The 20,601-nt window shown below is 46.4% G+C and overlaps 1 protein-coding gene across 1 annotated transcript in view; it reads right to left on the bottom strand.

Moving 5' to 3' along the window:
- The window catches only part of UBE3C (ubiquitin protein ligase E3C), a 109,599-nt gene that overhangs the window by 80,419 nt on the left and 8,579 nt on the right, over positions 1-20,601 (bottom strand). Inside the window, exons 2-6 of the mRNA XM_079785657.1 lie at positions 12,800-12,853; positions 11,006-11,080; positions 9,767-9,913; positions 8,121-8,236; positions 459-616 (exon numbers count right to left, since the gene is read on the bottom strand). Coding sequence (XP_079641783.1) covers positions 459-616; positions 8,121-8,236; positions 9,767-9,913; positions 11,006-11,080; positions 12,800-12,853 — 550 coding nt within the window. The remainder of the gene's footprint in view (positions 1-458; positions 617-8,120; positions 8,237-9,766; positions 9,914-11,005; positions 11,081-12,799; positions 12,854-20,601) is intronic.

Raw genomic sequence — 20,601 nt, 5'->3', positions numbered from 1 at the left:
TCAGAGCGTCAGTGCGCAAAGCTGTCCCAGCAGGCTGGGAAGAAAATCAGACACCACGTGTCTTCCTCTCCTCTGTGATCTAAGGTGGTGCCTCAAGACCGTGTCTCAGTGGGACAGGTCCCGCTGGCAGATCTGCCCGTCCCAGTGCTGCACGGCCATGGAGGGCTGGCCACTGCACCGCAGACAGCGTGCCCAGGAGGACAGCTGGCAGCAGAAGCACACTAACTCGTTTCATTTACAAGCGATGGGAAAACGCAAGGGAAGAGACTGAACACATTTCCAAATGCTAGGCTGGGTGGAGACAAGGGCAGATGTCGGGATGTGCGACCACGAGCACATGCTCCCTCAACGTGCACACTGCTCTGGGCCAAGCCTCCCCAGGCGACGCTCAAAGCAAGTGTGCTCCCCTCACCCAGGCCAGCCCAGCTGAGCCCAGCTCGGACTCGCCCAGCACTTACCATTCTGAATCATGTAGTGCAAAACTTGCTCAATTACTGACACCACATAGCTAGCATCTTGTAAAACAGGTAAGTAAGTCTTCTCGGATGAAAACACCTCAAGCATTCTCATTGGAAGCGCAACATTCAAACTGTCATCATTACAGTTTTGCAATAACCTGTAAAAAGGAAAAAAGGGATTCACATACTTATTGGATGGTGCACGTCACCGTTTCCTCGCTCACTGCCGTTCACTAAGGTCAGTGCTCGAGCCACTCTGCTCTCCTGGAACGTCTTTGGAAGGGGCCGACTCGGACAGACAGGAAAATAAGCAAATTTTCTGTCATTCACACTTTTTTGAGTCCTTATTACGTGCCAAACAGCATGTTGGCACTGGGCTTATAGAGATGAAAAGTGCGCAACCACTCAGAGACAGGCGGGAAAGAGCGCGGACCACAAACGCAGCGCGGTCATGGACTGCAGCTAGTGCATCACATCGAGGGCCTGTTATCGCCTTCAAAGGCGTCCAATGTCCCCTCTATTTCTGGCCCTAAGTCATCTATTATTTTCACTAAAGAGAATTACATGAAAATTATAGGCAGAAGGGAAGACTTAGATGTTACATAATTCCCCCAAGGTTACTTGGGACCCCTCCCGTCAACCCCTTCCTCTAACTCCCATCCCAACCCTCTTTGCCTGTCGATAGAGATGAGTGCGCATTTTCCACTATTTTATAGAAGGAACCGTACAGTGGATGTCTAGGTTCTTTCTGAGATTCATTTCATGTGTCAAAACCTTGGACCACCTTCTGGCGAGTGCCCACTGCACAGACCACCACCTGTGGCACCTGCTCACGTGCTGCGGGCACCGGGCCATCCAGCCTCTTGCTGCTGTACATGCAGCTGCTGTGAACACGCAAGGACAAGCCTCCCCAAGTGTGATTCCAGGGCTCGGCTCCCTCTGCAGAACTCCCGTGTCACCAACCCTCCCTTTTCCTCCTCAACGCCGCTCCTCAGTTAGCGTTCCCTTGTCTGTACAAAGACACTCCTGTTTTACTTATGGATGTTGCTCAGTCTCCGCCATGGGCTCCAGCTCCAGGAGAGCATCGCCCTCCTCTGCCTGTCAAGCCCTGCGCTGCGGACTGGGCCCAGCGTGCAGCAGGGACCATGAAGTTCCATAATAAATGAAGACACTCGAAGCCAACCCAAGGGTTGTGCCTAATGGAGGCCCACCTAAGAAGAGATGCAAGTAATGTCAACATTCACTAGCTTCTAAAAACTATCTTTACTTTCTTTTTTAAAAATATATTTTTATTGATTTCAGAGAGAAAAGGAGAGGGAGAGAGAAACATCAGTGATGAGAGAGAATCACCAATTGGCTGCCTCCTCCATGTCCCCACTGGGGATGGAGCCCACAAACGGGACATACACTTTGACTGGAATCGAACTGTGACCTCCTGGTTCACAAGTCAACACTGAGCCACACCAGCTGGGCAAATTACCTTTACTTTCAAAATCAATTTGTAGGTACCAGGTATTTACACTGTCAGTGTTCAATAGAGCGCACCCAGACAGCGTATACTCAAAGAGCTGTGCTGGATGACAGCAACAACCCTGTCCCGAGAGGTGCAGAGATGCTACCTCCCATGGCAACACCTGCAACAGGCAATGTTCACGGAGAGGAAAAGGACACTTGAGGACTGAGGTGACCAGAGACCACTGCCTTAGAGGGTTAGCCACCAGTCCCACCAGCCAGCAGAGAACTAACTATTGGACCTGGAAGGACCCGTCTTATCCAACACCCCTCAGTTTATGAGCAAGGAGAAGGAGACCCAGTGACGCCCATCAGGCTGGCTCCCCGACACTGCACCGCCCCAAGTCCCACTTACCCTAAAGTTACACAGCATCAGCTTCCATGCTATCCATTCCTTCATTATCTTACACACATCCTCTTTCAAACACAAAACTCTACTTTTCTAGCTCTTACGAAGTTAGCTTAAACTCCTGCAGGTGGGGAGACCTTCAGAGCAGAAGCAAGCCACACCCTTTCTCTGGAACTTCCAGAGCACTGAAATCCAATGTCCGCGCGGCCGGTGGAACTGCCGGCTGTTAACATCACGCACCTGGAATAAACTGCTAACACAGTGCTTCTGATTTCCTCTTGTTAGAGCTTCATGGTTCCGCAGAGGCAACAGCCCCGGCCCAGGCTTCCCTGGGAAGGACAAGTTGAGTCCAGGACACTGTGGCCACAGAAAACAGAGACTCAAAACACGCCTGGGGCGTGTCGAAGGACACAGGCGCTCCTCACTGGGCTCCCTCTACCTCACATGACCATCACAAGGAATAGCTGACTATCACACCTGCGTTTTTAAAGTACAGGAGGCCTTATTGAGACTAAAGGGGAGAGGCACAAATAATGCCAACCAACAATTCCTGATGGAACAACTAAGTGAGAAAAAACCACTGGCATTTTATCCACCACGAACGTTACGACGGATTCAGGTACAGAGCATCACCAAATGCCAAACCCACGGGGTGAACGGTGGTGCTGACAAGAGGCCACTCCCCGCCCCCCCCCCGCCCCCCACCGGGGCTCCACTGGACAGGAGAGCCGCTTCTCCCTCGGCAGCCGCATCGATCCCGGGAGTCTCACCAGGTGTCTCCAATGTGGCCACTAGGACACACACCACCTGCCATGACACCGGTTAACCGTTCACACTGAATACAGCATTGGCTCTGACCGGGGCGCCACCTGGCAGTGTCTGAGACAAGCTTGGTTGAGGGGTGCCCCTGCCATCTACTGGGCAGTGGATACCAGGTGGGAAGTTGCTCATAATCCGACAAAGCACCACAGAGACGGCCCAGCCCAGAAGTGCATGGGACAGGGTGAGAGCCCGGCCCTGGACCAGACTGCAGTTGCAGGACACAGGAGAGGGGCTGATGGAATGGCCCTAGGACCATGGGAACAAACAGAAGAGGTATTTTTGAGATAACCAAGGAAACATGAATGTGGACTGTGTTACGGGACATCAGAGAATTACTATGAATTACCACAGATGTGAGAATAGCATTATGGTTACAGCAAGAACGTGTTACTTTTAGGAGATATAGGTGATCTGGGTGAGGTACCATGCCATCTGCAATGTGCTTTCAAATGCTTTGGAAAAACAACACACATATGCAAATGTGGCAAAATGTTAACCTGTGAGTCTAGGAGGAGGATATAAAGATATTAGAGGCCAGGTGCATGACATTTGTGCACTGGGGGGGTGGGGGGTGGGGGGAGGCTCTCAGCCCGGCTTGTGCCCTCTCCCAGTCCGGGACCCCTTAGCGTTGCTGCGGAGGTGGGAAAGCTTCCCGCTACTGCTGCTGCACTTGCCAGTCGTGAGCCCGGCTTCTAGCTGAGCGGCGCTCCCCTGTAGGAGTACACTGACCCCCGGGGGCAGCTCCTGCATTGAGCGTCTGCCTCCCGGTGGTCAGTGCGGGTCATAGCAACTGGTCCTTCTGCCGTTTGGTAAATTTGTATATTAGGGTTTTATTAGATAAGATTCTTTCAACTACTGTGGTGTTAGAAATTTTTCAAAACAAAAAGTTGGGAAAAAGGAGAATTTATGTTTTGATACATCATCTATTAAAATTACTTGCTAAATGATTCTTTCAAAAGCATGTGAGGCCCTGGCTGGTTTGCCTCAGTGGTTGGAGTGTTGGCCTGTGGACTGAAGGGTCTGGGTTCAGTCAGGTATGGCATATTTTCAAACTCCTTGTGGCACACCAGTTGAAAATCGCTGCTCTAGAGTATGGTGCATATAATGTATTTTTCAAAGTAAAAGTTTTCAAAAAAACACAAGGCGTTAGGAAAAAAATGGAAATTCTTGGGATTTGTGGTCCTCTGGGTTCTCTCTCTTCTATCAGGTTCTCTACTTTTTGCACCAGCTAAATATTTTGGGAAAGTATGTTAATAAGGCCTAGTTCTGAGAGGAATCCTGAACAAGCTTTTCTAATGCAGCCTCTAGAAAATTAACTGAAATTGTATCCAGGCTCAGAATCATTTGAAACTTCTGCTACTGCAGACACAGCAATTGTATAAAGATGGCGAAGATACTAACTTGCTCTTTCACTTAGGTACTAATAGTTCACATCACTTAAACATGTGATTTTGTAGACTCAATCCAAGCAAGTCATGGAAACGGCATACTTCAGGTTCATGCATAAGTCACACCGAGAGCCTGGCGAAAGGCTGGCTTCAAAGGCAGAGGCCCTGGGAGAGCAGAATTGTTCTCACCGCAGGAGGCTTTGCTACTGGCCAACCCATTCCCTAGTAACCAGGTGTGGGAACAATGCCAGACGCCAGATACTCAAGGCCTTGTTGATAGTACGCTGAATGGCCAAGGCCACTCAGAACATGGGAATCTGAATGAGAATGCTCAAGACTAAGATACCATATGCAGGCACAAGGCCACAGCGATCTCACAGTACACTGTGCCCTTCTATAACCCAAATGATTGATGTAACTACTGGAATGAGGCCTCTTTTGTCTAAGTAATATTAAAGTACTAGTGGCCCGGTGCATGGATTCCTGTACATTGAAAGGAAATTAATCAGAAGAAATATTTTAATATCGCTATTCGCCCTTTCTCTATAACAGAAGTATCAACCAAATTCACAATCGACAATGACAGAACACACGTGTGCGATTGGCGTCAGTGAGAGCTTTATATGTATGGTGCATTAACGAGTCAACTTAGCCTTTGATAGATATAGAATAAACTTGCTTAAGTAGACCTGCTTTCTGATGAAGCTTTTTCCAGCCAAGTGAAGCACTCCAACTTCTCTTTCAGGTAATTGTCAGCAACACATCAGTAAATATCAACATGAAGCAGATTATTATTGTAGATCATGTAGGGAGAACAAAGAGTAAAATATTTAACTGCAGCAGTGTTTGACTATATTCTGCGCAGTCATTTTCAAGGTCCACCATTTCTTCTTTTTAGTCAGGTCAGGTTTCTAAACGTTCTAAATCTTCATTTTCCAGCTAATTAAAAGAAAACAGGATTCCACTGAGTCTCCTATCTACCTACTCCAGGACTTCTGTGAGGATCAAATGAGATGAGACATGGGAAAATGCTTCACAGACATTTGGTTAAAGTGTGAAATGTTTGCACCTGGCTATAAAGCAAGTTGTGCTTCGGAGCTGAAGAAACTGCAAGGAGGCTAGTCATAGCTAGGTGCTGTTTATTGTTAAACTAGAGGCCCAGTGCATGAAACTTGTGCACGGGGGGTGGTGGTGGGAGGGGAAGGGGTTGTGTCCCTCAGCCCAGCCTGCACCCTCTCCAATCTGGGACCCCTCAAGGGATGTCCGACTGACCACCGGGATTGGGCCTAAACGGGCAGTCGGACATCCCTCTCACAATCCAGGACTGCTGGCTCCCAACTGCTCACCTGCCTGCCTGATTGCCCCTAACTGCTTCTGCCTGCCAGCCTGATCACCCCCTAATCACTTCCCTGCCAGCCTGATCGACACCTAACTGCTCCCCTGCCAGCCCAATTGCCCCTAACTGCCCTCCCCTGCCAGCCTGGTCACCCCTAACTGCACTCCCCTGCCAGCCTGGTCACCCCCAACTGCCCTCCCCTGCAGGCCTGGTCCCCCCCCAACTGCCCTCCCCTGCAGGCCTGGGTCTCCCCCAACTGTCCTCCCCTGCTGGCCTGATTGCCCACAAGTGCCCTCCTCTGCCGGCCGGTCACCCCTAACTGCCCTCCCCTGCAGGCCTGGTCGCCCCCAACTGCCCTCCCTTACAGGCCTGGTCCCTCCTAACTGCCCTCCTCTGCTGGCCATCTTGTGTCCACATGGGGGCAGCCATCTTTGACCACATGGGGGTAGCCATCTTGTGTGTTGGAGTGATGGTCAATTTGCATATTACCTCTTTATTATATAGGATGGCCTGTTGCTAGGGAGAGGAAGCTGGGTGTTGCTACGTGACGTCATTACCTGGTACCCACAATGACTGTTTCCGGGCTGGACTCTGGGCCGCATTTTGCGCCATGAGTCTGGGCAGTGTTGGCTGTGATTTGGTGGGCTGATGCTCCGGGGTAGTGGTGGGGCCTGTGCCCCACTTGGGGGAAGCTGAGTGTTGCTTTGTGGGTGCCAGGTCCGTGGTGTCATTTCTCTGTGTGCGTCACGCAGCTCATGCGTTGAGCATCTGCCCCCTGGTGGTCAGTGCACATCATAGTGACCAGTCGGGCGGACACTTAGCATATTAGCCTTTTATATACAGACTAGAGGCCCAGTGCATGATTAAATCATGCACGTGTAGGGTCCCCCTAGGCCTAACCTGCCATCCAGGCCATATCCACTGCCGCGCAAAGCCTAGCACGCTCCGCGGACACTGCTGGCAGCCTGCTCCCCGCTTCTGATGGCAGGGGGTCCGCTGGTGCCGGAGCGGACACACAGCTCCCCGCTTTCGATCGCGGGGGAGCTGGGTGTCTGTCTGCTGGTGCACCAGGCCTTTCAAAATCCTCCGGTGGAGGCTTTTGGCCTGGTGCCGGAGCGGACAGCCACCCAGCCACCCCGCGATCGAAAGCGAAAGCGGGGGAGCTGGGTGTCTGTCCGCTGGTGCCAGAGCAGACACCCAGCTCCCCCGCTTTTGATGGTCGGCGGCGGGATATGGGCTCGCTGCCCCAGAGGCCCCTTCTGTGCCACAGCACAGTCATGGCGCAGACGCTGAGCTCACACCGCCACTGGCAACACGAGCTCAGCATCCCGCCAACCCAATCGGCCACCCCGAGTCCCGCCCCCCGCGCCTCCTGGCCAATCGTGGGCATAGCGAAGGTACAGTCAATTTGCATATCACTCTATTATTAGGTAGGATATTACTAAGGCTACAGAGCACAAACGAGGCAGACGAAGCTGAGAGCTGGTACTGCTAGGATGAAAGGCTAAGAGCTCACAGAGAGCTCAGATATGGCTACCATGTAAAGCTAGTTTGCTAGAGAGGAGAGAGAGGCTGGGAGGGGCAGGAGAGGCTACTGAGGCCAGAGAGCTCAGGTGCGCTATGATGTGAGGCAGCGCGTCTAAGGGCAGCGTGCAGCTGATCAGGTAACAGCTGTGGGTACAGAGGCTAAAAAGGCTGCCTTTGTGGGATCTTTGTATTTGTTCACCAGCAGGTGTGTGGCTAACTGTATGGGATTGCTGTGAAGGACTGTGTTGTCAGATGGCTATATGGCCACTGGCTTCCATAATAAAGGCTTTCTTATATACACCCACAACTGCTCATGGCTTCTCCATCTAAGATCTGGCATCCAAGAGGTCCAGTCCCTGGCAGAGGGGCTCAGACCAGAGAGTGCAATGGGCAGGGTTGGAGAAGGAACCTGCCCCTACAGCTGGTGTAGCTGACAGAATCAGAACAATGTATGGGCTCAGAGCAGCAGTGCTCTGGCTGTCCGACACCAGGCCTCGGCTGGGCCACACGGTTACCCAGGGCACCCGTGAAAGAAGACATCCCCCGGATGGCACTTAGACCACATTTTAATGTCCACAGGCCACGTTCACCAGGATTAAAAATTATGACACACAGAACACTCTGTACTATCAAAGGCAAACGACAAAACCCCACTGTTGCAGGTACCCGTCCAGACATTCAAAGTGATCAGCACATTTACACACGCTGCCGACGATGATGAGATTTACCTGCAACAGAGGCTCATCAACCTCTTTATCTGAAATAAGCATGTAAGTCTGTCGGATCCATCCAACTGCTGGACAAACAGAGAGCTGTGCTTAATTAGGTTCTGGTACATCCATATCTGGAACAGCAAAACACAGAGATTACAACTCTCAATCCACAGAGCTAGTTGTTACAACCACCAACATTTCAGATCCCCTCAGCTGGTAAACAGACATGTAACCAACACTAATCGATCAGGCATGGTGAGAAGTGACTCCTCCGGGTCAGGTTTTATTGAGCAGTACACACACGCTGTCGATTGTCCCTTAAAATGGCACTCGGGCAGTAAGCTAAATTACTACATTTATTACTAAAACAAAGAACACTTAAAACTCATGTAAATCTGAAACAGACACAGTTCATTTGAAAAATGAGCAATCCATAATAAAAATACAGGAGAACCCAATGATGAGACGAGTCATACCGGGCACGTTCCCCTGCCCTTCCTGTGTCCCCAGCACCCTGTCCTGCCGGGTGCTCCACGCAGCTCTGGCGGAAAGGCACTCAGGCCCACTGCTCCTAGCAGGTGCTCAGGTGTGGAATGCTGAGGTGATGGATGTGTTGTTCCTCAACTAGGTGGCAGGAACCTTCCAGTGTTTATGTACGCAGAATCATCACGGTGTACACTTTAAAGATCCCACACTTTTGTCAGTTGTACTTCAATGCAGCTGAGGAAAAAGTCAGCATGCGCGTCCCCCGCCCAGCTCTCTGGTTGTGCCTGCTGCACCTGGGGAACCCCCGGGAGAGCAACCAGGCTTTGTACCTAGAGGCGGCAGGAGCAATTCCTAAGGGAAGGGTGCTTAGAGACAACTGGCTGACAGCCCCTGGCACCGCCTGCCAGCTCATGGAGATCTTCCCTCTACGAGACCAGAGTACAGGGAACCAGGATGACCTGCTGTGGTACTTCCCTGATGCTGCTTCCTCTAAACTTCAGAGAGACGCCTGGAAGGGCCGGCACACAGGAAGTCCAGAGCGGGGGCCGGGGGGAGCCACTGGCACTGCCCCCTAGACCGACTCTAGTTTATGGCACGTTCTTCCCACAGCTCGCTCAGGAAGCAGTGCTGGGACCTGCAGCCAAACACCGGCCAAGCAGGACGGTATGCCTTTGTCCTCTGCACCGACTGTTCACTGTGAATCCCTACATACTCCCACCATTAACTCATACTGCTCCTCATCAATGAGAACAGCAGACGCCTAGACAATTTAAGTGGTCCAGTTATCCGATTACATTTTGGATGTTTTAAGAAAGAGACCCTATAATTTGGGATTTAGACTAAAGAACTTACAGATAACAGGCTATGATATTCACGATTCCCTTCACAGTGATCAAAGGCACAGGTGTGGAGGGTTCTGTGTGAAACCAGGTGTCAATGACAGCCATGGGTATGTGGTGGATGGCTCCACAACTATTCTACTTTTTCTTATATTTGAAATTTTCCATATTGAAAATTTACATCGATCTTTAAGAGGTAAAACACCACCACAAAGACAACCTATTCCCACTGAGGAAATGTTCATGAAGATGAGACAGCGGAGGGTTATCTGACGACGTTTTAGAAAACTGGAGATTATATAAAACCAGATTACTGAAAACACAGTTAACACTCACCAAACGTTTTGAGTCTTCGTTCTGTTTGTAAAAAAACAGAAGCTGCCTCACCAAAACGGTCAGGTTGGGACCACTGGCAATGGAAAGCGTGCCCCCAGCCTGGGGTGAGTTAGCACAGCGGTCAAATGCACTTCTTTGAATGGCGTACTGAAACAGAACAGTGCACGGTCAGCACACAGGACGGGGAAACGGGCAATGACCATGCCGTTGCCGTGGAGTTACGGGTATCAGGTGAAATAAAACCCAAACACCTGGAACGGAATGGCAGACCCTTCAACGCCCACTAAGACAGTCTTCCACCACTTCCTCTTTAGATCTTTACCTGTGGTTGGGCATATTTGTATTTTACTATTTTAAAAAGCCTCACCTACCTATAGATCTTTAGGTAAATCTAAACTAGTAAAAAACTAGTTACTAGGGGAAATACTATTATCAACATTAACTTTCACGACACAGGCATACAGAAATACATAAACATAGATTCCACATCTAGGAATCCAAGGTCATTTAAAACGAGAGGCCTGGTGCGTGAAATTTGTGCAGGGGGGGGGAAGGGGGGGTGTCCCTCAGCCCGGCCTGTGCCCTCTTGCAATCTGGGACCCCTTGGGTAGGGTCCCTAGGCCTGGCCGGCGATCAGAGCCTATTGGGGCTTTCCTTCCCCTGGCTGGTGGCAGCTGGCCCCGCCCCCACCACTGCTTGCCATCTGTGCAGCGCTGTCCCCTCCCCCCCACCTCCCACCACCGGTTGCCTCCCTCTGTGGGCAACAGGCGTGGAGTGCAATTGCTTGGCTAGCCTGGGCCTCCCTCTGCGGGGCAATCAATCGCGGGGGCCCCCAGATTGATCACCCGTAGAGGGAGGCCGCCCACCCACTACAGCACCACCTGCCAGACAGCCTGGGCCTCCCTCTTTGGGGCAATGGATTGTGGGGCTCCGCCACCGAGAGCCCAGCAGAGGGAGGCCCCACCCACCTGGTTGGGGCTCCACAATTGCAGGGCCCCCCATCGATCACCCCGCTGGCCTGGGCCTCCCTCTGCAGGATGATCGTGGGCGATGGCAGGGTCCCCTTACCAATCACATCACACCCGCCTTGGCTGGCCTGGCACCAGTGCGTGTCATAGTGTGGTCGTCCGAATGGTCATTTGCTGTTTGGTGGTTCAGTCAATGTGCATATTACGCTTTTATTATTATAGATAAGCACTCACGTGCCTTTCTGACCATTCTCAGTTTATAAACACTTACTTGCTGTTTTCTGTCTCGATAGCCTCGAATAAATGACTGAATAATTATTGCGTTTTTCAATCTTCGCCTTTCTTCCTGAATAAAGGAGGAAGGAGGGAACAAGCAGTCAGAATCAGTGAAAATAACAGTTAGTAAAGACTTAAAAATTACAGCTATATAATTCACATACCACAAAATTCACTTTTTAAACTGTACCATCACCAATTTTTAATATATTCAAATTTGTGCAACCATCTATCTAATTTTAGAACACTTTCGTCACTCGCTCCCCCAAAAACCATGTACCCATTAGCAGTCACCCTCATTCCCTGCCCTGCTTCCCCTACTGCCATGCCCTTGGCAACCACTTGAATTTTCTGCCTGTATGAAATTACCTGCTCTGGCTACTTCATATAGTGGAATCACAGAATATGTGGCTTTTTAAAAACTATATATGTTTTTATTGATTTCAGAGAGAGGAAGGAAGGGGGAGAGAGGGAGAGAGAAACATCAATGAGAATCATTCACCGGTGCCTCCTGCACACCCCCTACTGGGGACTGAGCTACAACCTGGGCACGTGCCCTGACCAAGATTTGAACTGGTGCCCAGGACGATACTTAACCAACTGAGCCACACTGGTCGAGCTGTGGCTTTTTCACTTGGCATGAAGTGTTTTTGTTTGTTTGTTTGAAAATAATTTATATTGTTATTTATTTTTTTAGAGGAAGCATGGAAGAGACAGAGAGAGAAACATCCATGTAAGAGAGACACATGGATTCTATGCCTCCCACACACTCCCTAACCAGGGCCGGGGAACAGAGCCTGCAACCTAGGTATGTGCCCTTGATGGGAATTGAACCTGGGACCCTTTAGTACATGGGCTGACACTCTCCACTGAGCCAAACCAGCTAGGGCTGGTATGACGTTTTTTAAGGTTCACACAGATTGTATCACATATCAGTCTTTCAGTCTTTTTTATGGCCGATCAATATCCATTGTATGGCTGCCTCACGTTGGGTTTATCAGCCAATGGACACGTGTGCTTCCACTTGGGCTACTATGAGCAATACTACTATGGACATTCATGAACAAGGTTTTGCGTGGACAAACCGTTTTCATTTCTCTTGGGTGAATACAGGAGTGAAATTAATACCAGAGGAAGTGCAGACTGTTTTCCAAAATGGCTACACTACTTTACAATCCCACCAGAATAGCGAGACTTTTTTTTTAGGTTTTTGTTTTAAATATTAAAAGAATACAGACAGACAATACAAACACCTATTTTAAGGGTCACATCCTTGTTTCAAAGCAGAAAACTCTGATTTTTATTGACTTAAGACTGTCTTCAGTGACCTAGCAAAATAATGTATTCTTCGTCATCATTAAAACATTGCAGGTACCACGTTTGACAGCCTGCTGTGTGCCAGCCCTAAGAAAGACCCTTCACGTGCACCTGTACAATAACCTTCCAGGTGAGAATTTCTCTTGTTTTAAAGATGCAGAAACTGAGGGTCAGGAGTCAAACTCAGGCTGGCACTAAACTGGGTACTCCATCTCCCATGTGGCACTGCTTCATGCCTTTTAGGAATGCCGCCTAATCCACAGACTGCCCTTTTGTCCATCTTTTCTAATTGGTGTCAGAATAAATGCTTTACTGTAAAATCCAACAAATCCAGAATGTTTCTAAAGCTCAATATATACATGTAAATATACATATGTTCCATCACACTGAACAAATACATATCTATATATAAAACAGTAAAACCCAGAATTAAAAAATGCTTATTTATAGACTATTAAAAAACTGTTTTTACCTCTCTCTTTCTTCTTTCTTCCTGAGTACGATGTAAAAGAGAAGCCTTTTCTTCCTAAACATAAAGAGAAAAATTATAGAATGTTTTGACCCAAAAAGGATTCTAAAGATCATCCAATCAAACCAACGGACTTAGTGAGAAATCTGAGGCACAAGAGGTTAAGTGGTTTTCAGAGGTCACAGATCTAATTAAAGTTAGTACTTCAATAGTTTTCTAAGAACAAAACCTGATTTCTTCACACACAAAGTGAGTTCAAGTGAAACAGGAGATATGAACGAGATTGGTACATTGTATCAATGCCAATATCCTGCTTGTGACAATGACTACTTTTGCAAAGTATAGCCCCCAGGGGAAATGAGGCAATGTCAACGAGGGATCTTTCTATATTATTTCTAACAGCTGCACAGAAGTCTACAATTATCTTAAATTTCAACGGAAAATCAATTTTTTTATTATCAAATTAAAAATTTTTAATGTTTTTTCATCATAAATAAAAACTGCATTTTGAACAAAGTTACTCGGTATGTAGAAAAGACTAAATAATAAGTGGGACAATTAAACATTTCAAGTAGAATAAAAATACCCACCCACCTGGCCAGTGTGGCTCAGTTGAGAGTCAATATATGAACCAGGAGATTAAAAATGGTGGCAGAGTAAGTGGATGCTGCACGGACATGCTCCCAGAAACAAACTATAATCACAACTAAAATACAGAACAATTTCCTGAATAATCAACGGAAAACTGGCAGGAGAGAACCCCGATACTGGAGGACCAAAAGTGGAGACAGCATAGAGACTGGTAGGAGGGGTGGAGGCAAGAAAGGGCTGGCTGGGTCAGCACCCACAGATGACAACTAAAGACCCGGAGAGATATCTCGGCTGTGGAGGTAGCCACTGAGAACTCTGGGATCTAATCCCCAAGCTGAGCCCCCCAGCAGAGAGGACCACAACTGAGAAGGGTACCCACATAACATCTGGCTGTGAAAAGCAGCGGGCTGCTGTCTGCCAGGGAGTGACGGCTGGAAATTCAGGCACTCTCTTAAAGGACCAATGCACAAAATTCCCTGTGGAGCCACCCACCTTGTGCTCCAACAGAGGGAGAGTGGAGTGGACTCGAGCTATACGAGCAGAAGCCAGGATTGGGGACTGGGAGGTTAGAACTCAGAAGGCAGAAACCCCCAGTTTCCTGGGCTGAGTCATTCCCTCACCCAGGGGAGAACATCTAATCCACACAGACATCTGCCTTGCCTGGGGGGTAAGACAGTTGACACACCCTATTAGAAAACACCTTGCCCTGAGGCCACTTAAAAGACTGAAAATAACAATTAGCCTCCAGGCAGAAGCAACTGCTCCACCCTGTTGGAAAAAACTCTCCCCACACCTGAGGACGATTGCCTGAGAGCAATTTCAAGTTGGAATCCTAGGAGTCTGTGGACAGAGGTGGTCTCTAGAGGCTTTGAGTCTTTGCCTGATCTAATTAGCCAGGATCAGCATTTGACACTGTCCTGCACTAGAGACTGAGAGGCGTAGAGGATCTACCTAATACATAGTCACAAACCCAAACAGGCAGCCAAAATGAGGAGACAAAGAAACAACCCCCAAATGAAAGGACAAGAACATTCTCCAGAAGAGATAAATGAAGCAGAGATAAGTAATTTATCTGAAACTGAGTTCAGAATAATGATGGTAAAGATGCTCAACAGCATGAAAAAAAGATATAGTAAACTACAAAAAAAGAACAGTCTGAGATAAAGAATGACATATCACAAATAAAGAACACATTGGAAGGAATACACAGCAGATTAGGAGAAGCTGAGGATCAAATCAGTGAATTAGAAGACAGAGTTGAAAATATCACTCAATTAGAGAACCAAAAAGATAAAACAATTAAACAACAGGAGGAAAGCTTAAGGGAGCTGTGGGACAACGTGAAACGTAACAATATTAGAATAGTAGGTGTGCCAGAAGAGGCAGAAAGGAGTAGAGAAGGTATTTGAAGAAATAATGGTAGAAAACTTCCCTAACCTGGTAAAGGAAAAAGTCACACAAGTTCGGGAGGCATATAGAACCCCAAACAAGAAGAACCCAAACAGATCCACACCCAGACACATCATAATTAAAATGCCAAAAATTAAAGACAAAGAGAGAATCTTAAAGGCAGCAAGAGAAAAGAAAACTGTTACCTACAAAGGAGTTCCCATAAGGCTGATACCTGATTTCTCATCAGAAACTCTACAGGCCAGAAGGGAATGGCATGAAATACTCCAGCAAGGCTATCATTGAAAAGAGATGGTGAAATAAAGATCTTCCCAGACAAAAAAAGGCTAAAGGGTACATCCCCCACCAAGCCTGCATTACAAGAAATGCTAAAGGGATTGCTGTAAGGGATTGCTGAGAAGAAGAAACAGAGAGAGAAACCTAGCCATACAGAATTAAAATGGCTATAAATAAGCACCTCTCAATAATAACCCTAAATGTAAATGGATTAAATGCTCCAATCAAAAGGTGTAGGGTAGCTGAATGGATACAAAAACTTGACCCAACTATATGCTGTCTACAAGAGACCCACCTCAGAACAAAAGATACACACAGGATGAAAGTGAAGGGATGGAAAAAGAATTTCCATGCAAATGGAAAAGAAAAGAAAAAAAAGCTGAAGTAGCAATACTCATATCCAACAAAATAGACTTTAAAAACATCATGCTAAGCGAAATAACCCAGTCGGAGAAAGATAAATATCATATGATCTCATTTGTGGAATATAATGAACAACATAAACTGATGAACTAAAACAGAGCCAGAGAGGGGAAAATATTCTAGAATATAGTAGAAGTAATCCTGTTATTTGCAGATTTGTAATATTTCCTACAACTTTTGTGATATCATACCATGTTAGTACAGTTATACTTAAAATCCTTTTATTCTTGAAATAATGATGTTTATTGCATGTAATATTATGAGATCATTTTTCTTGAATAACTGGTGTTTACTGCATGTAACATTATCATGTTTAAATTCATTTTCCTTGCAAAAAAAAATCAATCAGAGAATAAAAAAGAAAAAACAATTAAAAAATAAGAGGACAGCTAATGAACATAACAACATTAGAATAGCAGGTGTGCCAGAAGAGGCAGAAAGGGATAGAGAAAGTGTTTGAAGAAATGATGGCAGAAAACTTCCCTAACCTGGTAAAGGAAAAAGTCACATAAGTTCAGGAGGCACAGAGAACCCCAAGCAAGTAGAACCAAAACAGAACCACACCCAGACACATCATAATTAAAATACACTGAGTGGCCAGATTATTCTGACCACCTGACGTTTGTAGGCAAATTAGCCGTACACTGCCAAAGGCCTGTTCGAACACCTTTGCTGTCTGCAGTTACCAAGATAAAACATCTCTAATTTGCACAGGAACACAAGGATTGGACAGTTGAACATTGGAAAAAGTCATGTGGTCTGATGAATCACGTTTCCAGTTGCATCATGCAGATGGCAGAGTGAGAATTTCGCGGAAACAGCAAGAAAGCATGCACCCCACGTGCATGAGTATAACCCTCCAAGCTGGTGGGGGCAGTGTTATGGTTTGAGGCATGTTTTCCTGGCATGATTTGGGCCCTTTAATTCGTGTGGAACAACGTCTGAATAGCACATAATACCTAAGTATCGTTGCTGATCAAGTTCATCCTATCATGTTGATGGCGTATCCCAATGGAGATGGCTTCTTCCAACAAGACAATGCGCCATGCCACGGTGCTCGTATTGTGCAGGAGTGGTTTCAAGAACATGAGGGAGACTTCACCTTGCTTAGGTGGCCCCCACAATCACCAGATCTCAATCCAAGTGAGCATTTGTGGGACGAAGTTAAAGAGCCATCAGGCAGCTGGTTCCACAACCATCAAATCTCACAGAACTGGACAGTGCTATTCATCAGGCATGGTGTCAGATTCCTCGCATCACCTTTCAACATCTCGTGGAGTCAATGCCAAGAAGAATCACCACAGTATTGAAGGCAAAAGGTGGCCCAACGAAGTACTGATGGGGTGGTCATACTAATCTGGCCACTCAGTGTATATGAACCTGGAGGTCATGGTTGGATTCCTGGTCAGGGCACATGCCTGGTTGCAGGGTCAATTCCCAATAGGGGGCATGCAGGAGGCAGCTGATCAATGATTCTCTCTCATCATTGATATTTCTTATTTTTTACAATATATTTTTATTTAATTCGAGAGAAAGGGAGAGGGAGAAAGAGATAGAAAGAAACATCAATAGTGAGAGAGAATCACTGTTTGGCAGCTTCCTGAACACCCCCCACTGCAACCCGGGCATGTGCCCTTGACCGTAATCAAACCCAGAACCCTTAAGTCTGCATGCCTACGCTCTATCCACTGAGCCAAACCAGCTAGGGCTCATCATTGATATTTCTATCTCTCTCTCCCTCTCCCTTTCCCTTCCTCTCTGAAATCAATAAAAATATGTTAAAAAAAAAAAAAAGCTTCCCCTCCCCAGAACTGTTCCAGACTATAGAGCATAGACATTTTATTTTTGTAAATTTAATACAAAATAAAGTCAAAGGTCCAAGATATTATAGATGAATTATTAGAAAAATTAGTACACTTAAACTTTTTAACAAAAACATACCCTATTAAAAGACTGTTGGAAAGCAAGTAATTACTAATTTAAAATTATACATTGAGCCGTAACCGGTTTGGCTCAGTGGATAGAGTGTCTGCCTGCGGACTGACTGAAGGGTCCCAGGTTCGATTCCGGTCAGGGGCATGTACCTTGGTTGCGGGCACATGCCCAGTGGGGCATGTGCAGGAGGCAGCTGATCGATGTTTCTCTCTCATCGATGTTTCTAACTCTCTATCCCTCTCCCTTCCTCTCTGTATAAATCAATAAAATATATATTTTAAAAAAATTATACATTGAGTCCGGCCAGTGTCGCTCAGTGGTTTGATTGTTGACCCATGAAACAGGAGGTCAGGGTACGTTTGATTCCTGGGGTTGTGGGCTCGATCCCCAGTGGGGGGCATGCAGAAGGCAGCCAATCAATGATTCTCTCTCCAGATGTTTCTATCTCTCACCATCCTTCCTCTCTGAAATCAATAAAAAAATATTTTTAAAAGAAAGAAAGAAAGAAAGAAAGAAAGAAAGAAAGAAAGAAAGAAAGAAAGAAAGAAAGAAAGAAAAAAAGAAAAAGGAGGGGAATGGGAAATCTAGAGTAAAAAGTACAAAGTTATGATGTTCAGAACTATGGAAAGCTTACAGATAAAAAGTGTCATATTTCTGGTCATTATATTTATTTATGAATAGAACTGGTTGGTATGTTTAAATCAACAACTAGAGGCCCGGTGCACAAAGTCGTGCATGGGTGGGGACCCTCGGCCTGGCCGGCAACTGGGGCCATCTTGCCCAGTCCTGATAGGGGCCGATGGGGACCGGCTGGCCAGGGAGGGACTGTGGGAGGGCTCCAGGGCGTGTCCAGCCCTTTCGCCTAGTCCCGATGGGCCAGACCCCAGCAGCAAGCTAACCTACCGGTTGGAGTGTCTGCCCCCTGGTGGTTAGTGCACACCAATAGCGACTGGTCGAGCAGTTGACTGAACGTTGAACAATCGGTCGGACACTTACCATATTATGCTTTTATTACATAGGATTTATTTTCCTTCTATTTCCATCTGTCCAGATTTAATGTGTTTTCATCATTTGATCATAACTAAAAACCTCAGATTTCCTAAAATAGTATACAGTTATAATTACAAAAAACATACTTAATATCGGAAATTAAATAAACCAACACGTTACCTTAAAAAAAGGTACATGCTGGCAAAAGTCAGTAAATTTACTTCCACACACATTTGAGCTTAATCATCACTAATCTAAAAGTTCAGAGCTCATGCGCTTCGCACTACCACATCCCTGTCATCTGCTTCAATGTCTGGCACATACAGGTGTTCAATAAATATTTACACAGTGAGTGAATGAACATTTCCCTTAAGTAAAACAAAATAGTCTAATAGAAGGAGTAACCATACCACTGCAATATTTTCAAATGAAAATAGGTACTAAGTATCAAAAAGCTTAATTGAATTCTAATTGAATACTAGACTTTCTCAGGAATTTGAGTTTGAAGCCCAGTGATCTATAACATAAGCCTCGAGTCAGTTATAGCAGAAACCAGTGGGAACAAAAGCCACATGCGCTACACTTCATGCAGCAACGAGGGCCCAGAGGGTGGAAGGTCAGGGAGGACCCCTTACCTTAAGGCCCCTGGAGAGGGAGGAAGAGAGAAGGAAGGTGACTCCTGGGCATGGAGACCTCCCTCCTCCTCCTCCTCCACCAGTGTCTCACAGGTGGCCCTTTGCCACCTCCACAAGGTCTACCATACCTGTACTATCTGTACCACTGACTTTTGAAACTTTTCTTTAAACTGATTTTTGAAACTTTTATTTTTAATTTTAGAAAAAAAAATTTGCAGAATGATCACAAGCCTTCCCTATCCCTTCTATCTTTTACCCACTCCCCCTCCATAACTGGAGTAAAATTAGCAAAAATAAGAAATTAACACTGGTACAGTATTACTAACTACACTACAGACGTTGTTAGAAATTCACCAATTTCCCATTGGTGATTTGTACGTGTTCTAGGATCCCATCCAGACCCTCGCTGGACTTACTCTTTCTTCTTAATTCCCACCAATCTGGAACTCTATCTCTGTCTTTCACATCCTGGACTCTGTCCCTGATTTGGATTTTTCCGATATTCTCTCACAATTATTAGTGATAGCTCTGAATTTTAATCATAGAGTAAAACATATATCCATGACTCCAGTTACACAAACAATCAAATACATATAGGAGAAAAGAAAAACCTCTTCCTCAGAATTTATTCAGTTAATGAATGTAGAGGAAAGAGGCAAACAGCCTACGGCCCTGTGCTAATGCTAGCAGGCCAAGGCCTGAGCAAAAACAAGAGCTTCCTGATCTCTGAGTATCTTCCTCAAGACACTTAGCAACCACCAAGGGAAAGACAGTAGCAACCCAGCAGACACCAGCCACACGACCCCGCGAATCTCACCAGGAGAAAGGCACAAGGCCATCCGGCACCACCACTAGATAGAGGCAAAGGATATAAAACTTGTATCTTGACAAAAGACTCCTTTTCAACTTAATTATATTCATCTCAAGAGGAAACCTTGCATCGCTCGCTACACTAAATATAAAGCCTGTAACACTGACAAAGTACAAAGTACATACTCCTGAAAATAAACACAATGAAGACAAAAGTGCACTGTTACATTTTAAATTAACCAAATTAAAAAATAAACTCTGATTACAACAAAACATAATACATTTATTTCTGAAAAGCCCCATTTGAAACTAAGTTCTTTAAAGGCTCAGAAAAAATAAAGGCAGAGGCATGATCCTAATTCGAAATTACGAATACCTACACATGGCGCACACTAGCAAACAGCTGTCACCTTCTGAAAGTGAAATGCTGCCATGCTGCTAATAAAAAATGAACCACCAAACTTACACCACCACACAGGAGAGTCAGTCAGCACAGAGGGACCCACACTGGCCGTACGGAGCAGGGCCCCACACACAGCCGTGCTGTGCCGTACACACATGCCTGCACCGGGCTCACCACAGAGCTCCCTAGCTAACCTCACCATGAACAAGCATCTCAGGGAAATCACACATGTGATATCCTAGTTAGGTTTCTATTGACACTGAAATAAATACTACTAATTTTTAAAGCTGTTCCTTCATATACCACTAAATCATCACACACAATACTCTGCA

This window comes from Cnephaeus nilssonii (genome assembly GCF_951640355.1).
Source record: "Cnephaeus nilssonii genome assembly, chromosome: 12".
Taxonomy (NCBI): domain Eukaryota; kingdom Metazoa; phylum Chordata; class Mammalia; order Chiroptera; family Vespertilionidae; genus Cnephaeus; species Cnephaeus nilssonii.
Note: the sequence above shows the minus strand (reverse complement) of the source record. Positions and strands in the feature narration are given on the sequence as shown.